Raw genomic sequence first — 13,185 nt, forward strand, 5'->3', positions numbered from 1 at the left:
TTTGACTTGATAACTATGGTCAAATATGAATCCATGTTAAAACAGACATAAGAATTACAGTTTCACTGCATGCCCACACCTACATGCAAATACACAAGACACAAGTGAGAGGGGAATGGGTGTGATGATAACAATACATACTGTAGTACAGTTAATGTAATAGCGCTGCTACTAACGCACTTCACCTGTGACACCATTATGTTATGTAAAGCAAATACACCATTAAAATGACACTCCAACACGTAGACAATACGACACAATGTCAAACATGGAGATCAAACATACAAACACAAGACTTTGCAGCTGTGAATTGACCCAACACAGTGAAACAACAAACAAAATGGACACCATGAGTCGGCAGGATTCAACCAAGATGGACACAATGGCTGACCAATGATGATGAGGAAATGTGTGTGACTTTTTGATGCAGCACTAGGTGCAAAAGATGTCTTCCATCTGATAAAAGTGGACTAAGTCCATTATAAAGGGGCCTGTGTAAAAATGAATGGCTAAGTGATCGAAAGCTAAAACGGGGGGATAGGTGAACATGGGCAACATCTGTTAGTAGTGTTGTAGATAGATAGATAGATAGATAGATAGATAGATAGATAGATAGATAGATAGATAGATAGATAGATAGATAGATAGATAGATAGATAGATAGATAGATAGATAGATAGATAGATAGATAGATAGATAGATAGATAGATAGATAGAAAGGGATATAAGTGTTTGTCATATTGCTTGTCCTAAACCAGTACTTAGAGACATACTCAGTGGCCCAACATTAGTGATTCAGGATTTCTGTCATTATAACTAAGAGGGATTATCTTTCCTTATTGTTACGAATATGTGTGGCAGAGAGAGCAAGCCTGAGGTCAACAGGGTATCTTCATATCATAATGTATTACACTAATAGGTCTATAATAAGCCCTAACATTGTTCATTACTGCTCTTCATAGTGTAGGATTACAAAAGGTTGTGAATCTTTTCTCAAAACTCTCCAAAAATCAACAGCATCTCTACTTGAGGTACCTGGACCCACCACTGCTCTAGTGCTGCTTGAGGTACCTAGACCCACCACTGCTCTAGTGCTGCTTGAGGCACCCTGGACCCACCACTGCTATAGTGCTGCTTGAGGTACCTAGACCCACCACTGTTCTAGTGCTGCTTGAGGCACCCTGGACCCACCACTGCTCTAGTGCTGTTTGAGGTACCTGGACCCACCACTGCTCTAGTGCTGCTTGAGGTACCTAGACCCACCACTGCTCTAGTGCTGCTTGAGGTACCTAGACCCACCACTGCTCTAGTGCTGCTTGAGGTACCTGGACCCACCATTGCTCTAGAGCTGCTTGAGGTACCTAGACCCACCACTGCTCTAGTGCTGCTTGAGGTACCTGGACCCACCACTGCTCTAGTGCTGCTTGAAGTACCTGGACCCACCACTGCTATAGTGCTGCTTGAGGTACCTGGACCCACCACTGCTCTAGTGCTGCTTGAGGTACCTGGACCCACCACTGCTATAGTGCTGCTTGAGGCACCCTGGACCCACCACTGCTATAGTGCTGCTTGAGGTACCTAGACCCACCACTGCTATAGTGCTGCTTGAGGCACCCTGGACCCACCACTGCTATAGTGCTGCTTGAGGTACCTAGACCCACCACTGCTCTAGTGCTGCTTGAGGTACCTAGACCCACCACTGCTCTAGTGCTGCTTGAGGTACCTAGACCCACCACTGCTCTAGTGCTGCTTGAGGTACCTGGACCCACCACTGCTCTAGTGCTGCTTGAGGTACTTGGACCCACCACTGCTCTAGTGCTGCTTGAGGTACCTGGACCCACCATTGCTCTAGTGCTGCTTGAGGTACCTGGACCCACCACTGCTATAGTGCTGCTTGAGGCACCCTGGACCCACCACTGCTATAGTGCTGCTTGAGGTACCTAGACCCACCACTGCTATAGTGCTGCTTGAGGCACCCTGGACCCACCACTGCTATAGTGCTGCTTGAGGTACCTAGACCCACCACTGCTCTAGTGCTGCTTGAGGTACCTAGACCCACCACTGCTCTAGTGCTGCTTGAGGTACCTAGACCCACCACTGCTCTAGTGCTGCTTGAGGTACCTGGACCCACCACTGCTCTAGTGCTGCTTGAGGTACTTGGACCCACCACTGCTCTAGTGCTGCTTGAGGTACCTGGACCCACCACTGCTCTAGTGCTGCTTGAGGTACCTGGACCCACCACTGCTCTAGTGCTGCTTGAGGTACCTAGACCCACCACTGCTCTAGTGCTGCTTGAGGTACCTGGACCCACCACTGCTCTAGTGCTGCTTGAGGTACCTGGACCCACCACTGCTCTAGTGCTGCTTGAGGTACCTGGACCCACCACTGCTCTAGTGCTGCTTGAGGTACCTGGACCCACCACTGCTCTAGTGCTGTTTGAGGTACCTGGACCCACCACTGCTCTAGTGCTGCTTGAGGTACCTGGACCCACCACTGCTCTAGTGCTGCTTGAGGTACCTAGACCCACCACTGCTCTAGTGCTGCTTGAGGTACCTAGACCCACCACTGCTCTAGTGCTGCTTGAGAGGCTGAACACATTGGGCTCAAAGGAGACCTGTACTCATGATGGGTTAGATCAGATAACCGTTGCACCTTTTGCACCAAAATAAGGTTTTTCACTATTTTGATAGTCAAAACCCAACCCTTCTGTGTGCCTGCTGTGCCACCGCACCGCGGTACCTACCCAGAGTGGACGGGGCTGGAAGACAGTGCCACATTGTCCAGGTTTTCTGTGCCCCAGCTCAGACGGTACGAGTCCTTCTCATTTTCCCTGGCAAGAGACGACACCTGGCACGCAACAAAGACATGCTTGTTAGGGACTGACCTACCACTGCCAACCATCATTTAAACACAGAATGCATTGCAGTGTTAGGTCAGACACTGCAGTGTTAGGTCAGGTCAGACACTGCAGTGTTAGGTCAGGTCAGACACTGCAGTGTTAGGTCAGGTCAGACACTGCAGTGTTAGGTCAGGTCAGACACTGCAGTGTTAGGTCAGGTCAGACACTGCAGTGTTAGGTCAGGTCAGTTAGGTCAGGTCAGACACTGCAGTGTTATGTCAGGTCAGTTAGGTCAGGTCAGACACTGCAGTGTTAGGTCAGGTCAGACACTGCAGTGTTAGGTCAGGTCAGACACTGCAGTGTTAGGTCAGGTCAGACACTGCAGTGTTAGGTCAGGTCAGTTAGGTCAGGTCAGACACTGCAGTGTTATGTCAGGTCAGACACTGCAGTGTCGGTCAGGTCAGACACTGCAGTGTTAGGTCAGGTCAGACACTGCAGTGTTAGGTTAGGTCAGACACTACAGTGTTAGGTCGGACACTTTTGTGACCATCTTTACTCAAACTCACACCTTTTGTGATTTTCTACGATCAGATAAATTACATTTTAAAGGCAGTCTTTCAATATTCCAATACTGCAGCTTTAACAAATGACCAAATATTACAACCCTTTTTATTGAAGTAATCTATACTGAGTGTACAAAACATTATGAACACCTGCTCTTTCCATGACATAGTCTGATCAGGTGAATTCAGGTGAAAGCTATGAACCCTTATTGATGTCACTTGTTAAATCCTCTTTTATGCCTTGAGACAATTGAGACATGGATTGTGTATGTGTGCCATTCAGAGGGTGAATGGATAAGACAAAATATTTAAATTCCTTTGAACAGGGTATGGTACTAGGTACCAGGCGCACCAGTTTGTGTCTGCAACACTGCTGGGTGAACTGCAACACTGCTGGGTGTTTCACTCTCAACAGTTTCCCGTGTGTATAAAGAATGGTCCACCACCCAAAGGACATCCAGCCAACTTGACACAATTGTGGGAAACGTTGGATTCAACATGGTCCAGCATCCCTGTGGAACGCTTTCAACACCTTGTAGAGTCCATGTCCCGACGAATTGAGGCTGTTCTGCGGGGGAGGGGGGGCAACTCAATATTAGGAACTGTTCCTAATGTTTTGTACACTCAGTGTATATTCTGTTCTGAACAAATGCATTGGGCAATGCAAAGCATACTGTAGAATGCACAGTACAGCATGTTTTGGTGCAGTATATGTAAAATGTTGAACACTACTTACGTTGTGGCCGGTTAGCATCTCGTCCATCAGGCTGTCCTGTTTGGGAGAGTAGTAACCGTGGTGACTGGGAGTGTAGGACCTGTCTGAACTGAGGAGAGGAGGAGAATGTGAGGTTGGTAGCCATGGAAAAATCACACACAGCTAAAACACTGTTCACCACCCAATACGGCAATAATCGAACCATCTGACATGGCACAAGTAGTACTCTAAAATGAAGGAATGGAAGGCGATAATAACTTTGAGCTGATTTACTGGTGGTTTTACGGTCTTTAATGTCCAACTATTGTTTCGTTTAGTTTTTCTCAGAAAAGTAGGGGGGCCATCTATTAGGGAACCCTGCCATAGAGAAACCATAGCATAAAGAGACCAAAGCAATTTTTGCACATACCTTTGGATTCGACTACGTAAGCATGTTAGGAAGGAGAAGAAATTAGTGAAAGAGCATCAGAAATATTAGAGCATTCATACACACCCCTCCCCCCACACAAATACACCATTCTCTTCGACCATAGTTATGTGTATAGACTACCTGTCAGAGCGTCCCCCCTCCAGGCTAAAGCGCAGGTAGTTCATCCCATCCAGGTACTGTCCAGGCAGGGAGTCATCCCCCAGCTCCCTCAGGTCCTCTGCCCTCAGATACTCCCCTCCATCCCCTGTCATAGTGTCATCACCTGGGAGAGAGAGAGAGAGAGAGAGAGCGAGAGAGAGAGAGAGAGAGAAAGAAAGAGAGAGAGAGAGAGAGAGAGAGAGAGAAGAAAGAAAGAAAGAAAGAAAGAAAGAAAGAAAGAAAGAAAGAAAGAAAGAAAGAAAGAAAGAAAGAAAGAAAGAAAGAAAGAAAGAAAGAAAGAAAGAAAGAAAGAAAGAAAGAAAGAAAGAAAGAGAGGGAGGGAGGGAGAGCAGATGTGTGAGGACCATGGAAGATGATAGGATCATTCTGGGGAAGAGGACACTGTGATTTGGTGTGCGCTCAGCAGGAGTAACTACGCAGGGGCGAGCACTTACCTGGGATGTGAATGTGCACAATCACACTGACATGAGGTTGAGTTACACACGTACAGACACACAACCATTCATACACGATCATCCTCCCTCTTCATCATCACATAAAAGCACTTATAAACACTACAGATGAGCTTGGAGACACATAACTGTCTTGTGTCCAAGTTATAAAGCTCTACTGCTGCTGTTACCACTACTGAACAGCAGGGGTCAGAATCAATAATACCCTTTTCACAATACAGAGCTGAACCAAACTGAGCCAAGCTGTACTGGGCTGGCTATCCAAAAACCTCACAAAATTAGATGAAATGAACTGGAAAGGACAATGTGAAAGGAAATTGCCTGAGCCAGTACAGTACCGTTCAGGTTGGCAGCATAGTGTGAAAAGGGTATACAGCCCCTGACAGAACAAGTGAGGCAGAGGCAAAGAGAGATGTTCCTGTGTCAATAGCATAACCACTGCCTGTAGGAAGAGAGAGATGTTCCTGTGTCAATAGCATAACCACTGCCTGTAGGAAGAGAGCGATGTCCCTGTGTCAATAGCATAACCACTGCCTGTAGGAAGAGAGAGATGTTCCTGTGTCAATAGCATAACCACTGCCTGTAGGAAGAGAGAGATGTTCCTGTGTCAATAGCATAACCACCGCCTGTAGGAAGAGAGAGATGTTCCTGTGTCAATAGCATAACCACTGCCTGTAGGAAGAGAGAGATGTTCCTGTGTCAATAGCATAACCACTGCCTGTAGGAAGAGAGAGATGTTCCTGTGTCAATAGCATAACCACTGCCTGTAGGAAGAGAGAGATGTCCCTGTGTCAATAGCATAACCACTGCCTGTAGGAAGAGAGAGATGTTCCTGTGTCAATAGCATAACCACTGCCTGTAGGAAGAGAGCGATGTCCCTGTGTCAATAGCATAACCACTGCCTGTAGGAAGAGAGAGATGTCCCTGTGTCAATAGCATAACCACTGCCTGTAGGAAGAGAGAGATGTCCCTGTGTCAATAGCATAACCACTGCCTGTAGGAAGAGAGAGATGTTCCTGTGTCAATAGCATAACCACTGCCTGTAGGAAGAGAGCGATGCCCCTGTGTCAATAGCATAACCACTGCCTGTAGGAAGAGAGAGATGTTCCTGTGTCAATAGCATAACCACTGCCTGTAGGAAGAGAGCGATGCCCCTGTGTCAATAGCATAACCACTGCCTGTAGGAAGAGAGAGATGTCCCTGTGTCAATAGCATAACCACCGCCTGTAGGAAGAGAGAGTTGTCCCTGTGTTAATAGCATAACCACTGCCTGAAGGAAGAGTGAGAAGTCCCTGTGTCAATAGCATAACCACTGCCTGTAGGAAGAGAGAGATGTCCCTGTGTCAATAGCATAACCACTGCCTGGAGAAGGGAGAGTTCAAAATAAACTAAACAAAAGGAAAGGAGGTACAATATGAACTCATTCATCTACAGGGAATGAACTCATTCATCTACTCAAACTCAATACTAGGTGCCATCACTAGGATTAGCAAAACAACTGTAAGAGTAAGTAATACTCTAGTCTAACTATCAGACAAGTGGTGCAAATATAGACCCACAAAGCAACGTTCATTAACAACACACCCAATATCAAGAAATGTCAGTTGGAACAGCCAAACCAAACCCAATCCTCGTCTAACAGCTTCCAAAACACAACTAGATTAATGAGGTGTGACTTTTTTCCACAAAAGTGACCGCCAACCACTCCACCTATATAATCCAATATTTCCTTCCAGAAAGAAAGTGAATTCACTGCACAACTGGAGGAGCCAGGAAAAAGACAAATTGTCCATATCTGTAATGAGGTGTTATGAGGTGACTGTTTGGCCATAAACGCACAAACTCTAACACTTCCAACACACCGACAGCGTCATGGCATTTTGGTACACCAGAATTACATTCATTTCCAATGAAACGCTGTGTTTGGCTTGCAGCAATGCATTGCAGAGGCAGTTGCAGTGCGTTCGGTGTGGTGCATACGTTGGATTTATCAAACGTATGAGTCAAACTGTATGCGTAGCCGGCTTGACAGAAATGGCAGCAGAAGGTGAATGTTGAACTTTTGTTACATACATATTCAGATGAAGTTGCGTATTATTTTGCGCAACGATGCTGTCGATGTGTTCGAAGCGTAAGAGCCATGACAGAGAGCCTGGAAGAGTGTACTACTCCCTCCACAGAACAGCACAAACTGTCTCTAACCAGAATAGAAAGAGCAGTGGGAGGCCCCGGTGCACAACTGAGCAAAAGGACAAGTACATTAGACTGTCTAGTTTGAGAAACAGACGCCTCAGAAGTCTTCAACTGGCAGCTTCATTAAATAGTACCCACAAAACACCAGTCTCAACGTCAACAGTGAAGAGGCAACTATGGGATGCTGGCCTTCTCGGCAGAGATCTCTGTCCATTGTCTATGTTCTTTTCCCATCTCAATCTTTACTTTTTATTGGCCAGTCTGAGATATGGCTTTTTCTTTGCAACTCTGCCTAGAAGGCCAGCATCCCGGAGTCGCCTCTTCACTGTTGATGTTGAGACTGGTGTTTTGCGGGTACTATTTAATGAAGCTGCCAGTCCAGGACTTGTGACGCGTCTGTTTCTCAAACTAGACACTCTAATGTACTTGCCCTCTTGCTCAGTAGTACACTGGTGCCTCCCAGCGTTTTATGAGATCTTCAGTTTCTTGGCAATTTCTCGCATGGAATAGCCTTAATTTCTCAGAACAAGAATAGACTGACGAGTTTCAGAAGGAAAGTCTTTGTTTCTGGCCCTTTTGAGCCTGTAATCGAACCCACAAACGTTGATGCTCCAGATACTCAACTAGTCTAAAGAACGCAATTTTTATTGCTTCTTTAATCAGAACAACAGTTTTTAGCTGTGCTAACATAATTGCAAAAGGGTTTTCTAATGATCAATTAGCCTTTTAAAATGATAAACTTGGATTAGCTAACACAACGTGCCATTGGAACACAGGAGTGATGGTTGCTGATAATGGGCCTCTGTACGCCTATGTAGATATTCCATAAAAAATAGTCAGTTTCCGGCTACAATAGTCATTGACAACATTAACAATGTCTACACTGTATTTCTGATCAATTTGATGTTATTTTAATGGACAAAAAATATCCTTTTCTTTCAAAAACCAGGACACTTCTAAGCGACCCCAAACTTTTGAACGGTAGTGTACAGTTGAAGTCGGAAGTTTACATACACCTTAGCCAAATACATTTGAACTCAGTTTTTCACAATTCCTGAAATTTAATCCTAGTAAACATTCCCTGTCTTTGGTCAGTTAGGATCACCACTTTATTTCAAGAATGTGAAATGTCAGAATGATAGTAGAGAGAATGATTTACTTCAGCTTTTATTTCTTTCATCACATTCCCAGTGAGTCAGAAGTTTACATACATTCAATTAGTATTTGGTAGCACTGCCTTTAAATTGTTTAACTTGGGTCAAACGTTTTGGGTAGCCTTCCACAAGCTTCCCACAATAAATGTAGTCAATTTTGGCCCATTCCTCCTGACAGAGATGGTGTAACTGAGTCAGGTATGTAGGCCTCCTTGCTCGCACATGCTGTTTCAGTTCTGCCCAACAGTTTTCTATAGGATTGAAGTCAGGGCTTTGTGATGGCCTCTCCAATACCATGACTTTGTTGTCCTTAAGGCATTTTGCCACAACTTTGGAAGTATGCTTGGGGTCATTGTCCATTTGGAAGACCCATTTGTGACCAAGCTTTAACTTCCTGACTGATGCCTTGAGATGTTGCTTCAATATATCCACATCATTTTCCTTCCTCTTGATGCCATCTATTTTGTGAAGTACTATTTTGTGAAGTACACCAGTCCCACCTGCAGCAAAGCAGCCCCACAACATGATGCTGCCACCCCCGTGCTTCATGGTTGGGATGGTGTTCTTCGGCTTGTAAGCCTCCCCCTTTTTCCTCCAAACATAACGATGGTCATTATGGCCCAAAAGTTTTATTTTTGTTTCATCAGACCAGAGGACATTTCTCCAAAAAGTACGATCTTTGTCCCCATGTGCAGTTGCAAACCGTTGTCTGGCATTTTTATGGCGGTTTTGGAGCAGTGACTTCATCCTTGCTGAGTGGCCTTTCAGGTTATGTTGATATAGGACTCGTTTTACTGTGGATATAGATACTTTTGTACCTGTTTCTGCCAGCATCTTCACAAGGTCCTTTACTGTTGTTTTGGGATTGATTTGCTCTTTTTGCACCAAAGTACATTCATCTCTAGGAGACAGAATGCATCTCCTTCCTGAGCAGCATGATGGCTGCGTGGTTTCATGGTGTTTATACTTGCATACTATTGTTTGTACAGATGAACGTGGTAGCTTCAGGCATTTGGAAATTGCTCGCAAGGATGAACCAGACTTGTGGAGGTCTACAATTTTTTTTCTGAGGTCTTGGCTGATTTCTTTTGATTTTCCCATAATGTCAAGCAAAGAGGCACTGAGTTTGAAGGTAGGCCTTGAAATACATCCACAGGCACACCTCCAATTGACTCAAATTATGTCAATTAGCCTATCAGAAGCTTCTAAAGCCATGACATGGAATTTTCCAAGGTGTTTAAAGAAACAGTCAACTTAGTGTATGTAAACTTCTGACCCACTTGAATTGTGATACAGTGAATTATAAGTGAAATAATCTGTCTGTGAACAACTGTTGGAAAAATTACTTGTATCATGCACAAAGTAGATGTCCTAACCTACTTGCCAAAACTATAGTTTGTTAAACAAGACATTTGTGGAGTGGTTGAAAAACGAGTTTTAATGACTCCAACCTAAGTGTATGTATTCTTCTGACTTCAACTGTACTTTCATACATTTTTTCAACTGGTACCAGGGACCTTCAGACGAGTCTTGTGAGGCTTGTGGGTGTCCTAGAGCAAAAGAACCAACATGTACATGTTCGTGATAGTCTCATCTTTTCATAGAGGGCTAATGGTTTGTAGACCAAACCGTTCGGACGCTACAGACGATTTTGTGAGACGAACGATTTTCGGGATGTCTCTTGGTCTGACAAACACCGCTCTAGTGCTGTTACCTTTCACCGACATAGGCGGTGGATTGAGACACATCCAATGCAAAAAAACGATATCTCTAGCTTAAACTGACAGATTTTCATGGGGATTTTTTTATTACGCCAACATGCTTAGGGGGTTAAGGATCGGACCCTTTTTTTCAATTTTCGCCTAAAATGACATTCCCAAATCTAACTGGATCGGACCCTTTTTTTCAATTTTCGCCTAAAATGACTTTCCCAAATCTAACTGCCTGTAGCTCAGGACCTGAAGCAAGGATATGCATATTCTTGATACCATTTGAAAGGAAACACTTTGAAGTTTGTGGAAATGTGAAATGAATGTAGAAGAATATAACACATTAGATCTGGTAAAAGATAATACAAAGAAAAAACATACGTTTTTCTTTTCATTTCCTTTTCATCATCTTTGAAATGCAAGAGAAAGGCCACACTGTATTATTCCAGCTTAGGTGCAATTTAGATTTTGGCCAATAGATGGCAGCAGTGTATGTGCAAAGTTCTAGACTGATCCAATGAACCATTGCATTTATGTTCAAAATGTTGTATCAACTCTGGCCAAATGTGCCTAATTGGGTTATTAATACATTTTCAAGTTCATAACTGTGCACTCTCCTAAAACAATAGCATGGTATTATTTCACTGTAATAGCTACTGTAAATTGGACAGCGTAGTTAGATTAACAGGAATTTAAGCTTTCTGCCCATATCAGATATGTCTATGTCCTGGGAAATGTTCTTGCTACATTTCACTCTTCTCCCCAGCCTACATACTGTAATTCAGGCTCTCTGGGCCATGGCATGTGATATGAGATCTCATATGAGTTCACAGCATTTCAGAGTGGGGATTTGAAATTGCTTAGGGTGAAACTATCTTCCAGGGTTGTTTACGGACAAGCTTTTTGTATTTAACCTCATCTTTTTGGCATTAAACAGTCTCCATATATACTTTCATAATTTTTTTCGACTGGTACCAGGGACCTTCAGACGAGTCGTGTGAGGCCTGTGGGCGTCCTAGAGCAAAACAAGTGTCTTTTTGCTAGAAGTTTAATGACACACTCTACGGGGTAGCATTTATTAAGGGCTCAGAGCATGGTGGATCTGAATATTAAAACGCTTTTAAAACCACTGCTTCCCCTAGCTGATTATCAAGGAGCGTTTCAAAACAAAATCACTGTCGCATTAACATTCAATGGGACACAGACATCATTAGTGTCAATGTAGTTTGTTGTCCACACTAATGCTTTTCACAATGATATCCAGTATTTCACATTTAGACAAGTGGCCCTAAATGTGTATATCACAATCTTGATTTCACCGCACTGTGTTTGAATCAAACCCCCTACCAAGAGTGGTTGAGGTTGGTGCAGGTTCAAGTATATACTTTAAGACTCATCCATGACAGCTTGTTATACACAACCATTGCAGAGGAAACTCACACCATGCGAATTACCACGACCACAACAAACCGCCACACACTCGTCAATAGCATTCACCACGGCAACCTTGACATGGTGTACCTTCTAAATCCATGGAATCATCTGACAGAACAGCATCCTCATTCTGTTTCAGCCCTGTGGGTACAGTCTGCAGGCCTGTACAGTGTACAGTACAGTGTACAGTACAGTGAGAAACTAGCCGACCACGACCAACACACAATAGGATTGGGCTATGGAGAAACGGGAAGGACTTGGGGCAGGCTAAATGAGATGTCTACACTCTTATAAAAAGGGTGTCTTTGGCTGTCGCCATAGGGGAACCATTTTTGGTTCCAGGTAGAACACTTTTGGGTTCCATGTATAAGCCTCTGTGGAAAGGGTTCTTCCTGGAACCCAAAAGGGATCTACCTGGAACCAAAAAGGTTCTACCTGGAGCCAAAAAGGGTTCTTCAAAGGGTTCTCCTATGGGAATAGCTGAAGAACCATTTTAGGTTCTAAATAGCACCTTTTTTCTAAGAGTATATAGGGAAACTGGGACAGCGTTTGAAGTCAGGCTTACTGAGGTGCTAGTAGGTCAAACCACTAATTCAACCACATAAATGGACTGAAGTTTAGAATAACTGTCTTTATATATGGTGCTGGTCGTATACAGTAGGCTAGTGACTGGATCAAGTGTCAAACTCACCCTCCTCATCAGACACATCCAGGACTTCAGTCATGGTCTCAGGAACGTTCATCTTGTGTTTCTCTGTCACCGTCTAGATGACATAAACAGACAAATCCCATTACAATTTGAGGGACGAATCCTACATTTAACTTAGGTCAAATTGTCACTTAGTCTACTATTGACATTAATGCAAAATTAAGTGAAAATTCAACTCAAGTGGAAGTTAGGATTTGCCCCTCACAGGCTAAATAAACACCATGTGTAAATACTGTGATTTCAGACAAGATGTGAAGGGCTGTTGGACTGAGATAGTTGAATGACTCACGGTTGTCGAGGTAATGATCTCCTCGGTGACCACCTTGAGTGTGTCCACCACAGAGATGTAGCCCAGTCGCCGGGCGATGGCCAGAGCTGTGTTACCATTCTGTTAGGATGGGAGAAAGACATATAAGTGTGTGTGTGTGTGTGTGTGTGTGTGTGTGTGTGTGTGTGTGTGTGTGTGTGTGTGTGTGTGTGTGTGTGTGTGTGTGTGTGTTCAGCAGCAAGTCCACTCACCACAGTGATGTTGTTGGGCTTAGCTCCATTCTGCAGCAGTAGATTGATGATGTGTGTATTTCCTTGCTGTGCTGCTTGGTGGAGGGGAGTGTACCCATTCTGAGAAGAGAAAGTACTGACTTTAATGATTGTCTGGCAAGGCCTGGAAATGTAAGAGATTCAAACGTGAACCCTTGGGCTAGCACTCCGTTAAAGAAAAGCATGTATTAACATTCATAACACAGAGAAAAAGTGCTTAAGTGCTTTATCATACACTATATACCTTTCTTATGCTTTCCGATATGCAACAAACCCCATTATAAATGCACT

The 13,185-nt window shown here is 44.1% G+C and overlaps 1 protein-coding gene across 23 annotated transcripts in view; it reads right to left on the reverse strand.

Annotated features, from left to right (window-relative positions):
* ank2b (ankyrin 2b, neuronal) overlaps positions 1-13,185 on the reverse strand; it is a 328,402-nt gene that overhangs the window by 45,337 nt on the left and 269,880 nt on the right. For 19 of the 23 annotated variants that reach the window (XR_014392867.1, XR_014392870.1, XR_014392869.1 and 16 more), the window contains 7 exons: positions 12,877-12,975; positions 12,647-12,745; positions 12,340-12,412; positions 4,668-4,809; positions 4,527-4,538; positions 4,139-4,226; positions 2,744-2,847 (listed from right to left, as the gene is read on the reverse strand). Coding sequence is in view for 18 of the 23 variants with exons in the window: in XM_082977374.1 (XP_082833500.1) it covers positions 2,744-2,847; positions 4,139-4,226; positions 4,527-4,538; positions 4,668-4,809; positions 12,340-12,412; positions 12,647-12,745; positions 12,877-12,975 (617 nt within the window). In the remaining 5 variants the exon portion in view is untranslated. The remainder of the gene's footprint in view (positions 1-2,743; positions 2,848-4,138; positions 4,227-4,526; positions 4,539-4,667; positions 4,810-12,339; positions 12,413-12,646; positions 12,746-12,876; positions 12,976-13,185) is intronic. The other 4 variants (XM_045721528.2, XM_045721527.2, XM_045721521.2 and 1 more) reach the window with 1 other exon arrangement.

Source organism: Salmo salar, chromosome 07, assembly GCF_965601325.2.
Source record: "Salmo salar chromosome 07, fSalSal1, whole genome shotgun sequence".
Taxonomy (NCBI): Eukaryota; Metazoa; Chordata; class Actinopteri; order Salmoniformes; family Salmonidae; genus Salmo; species Salmo salar.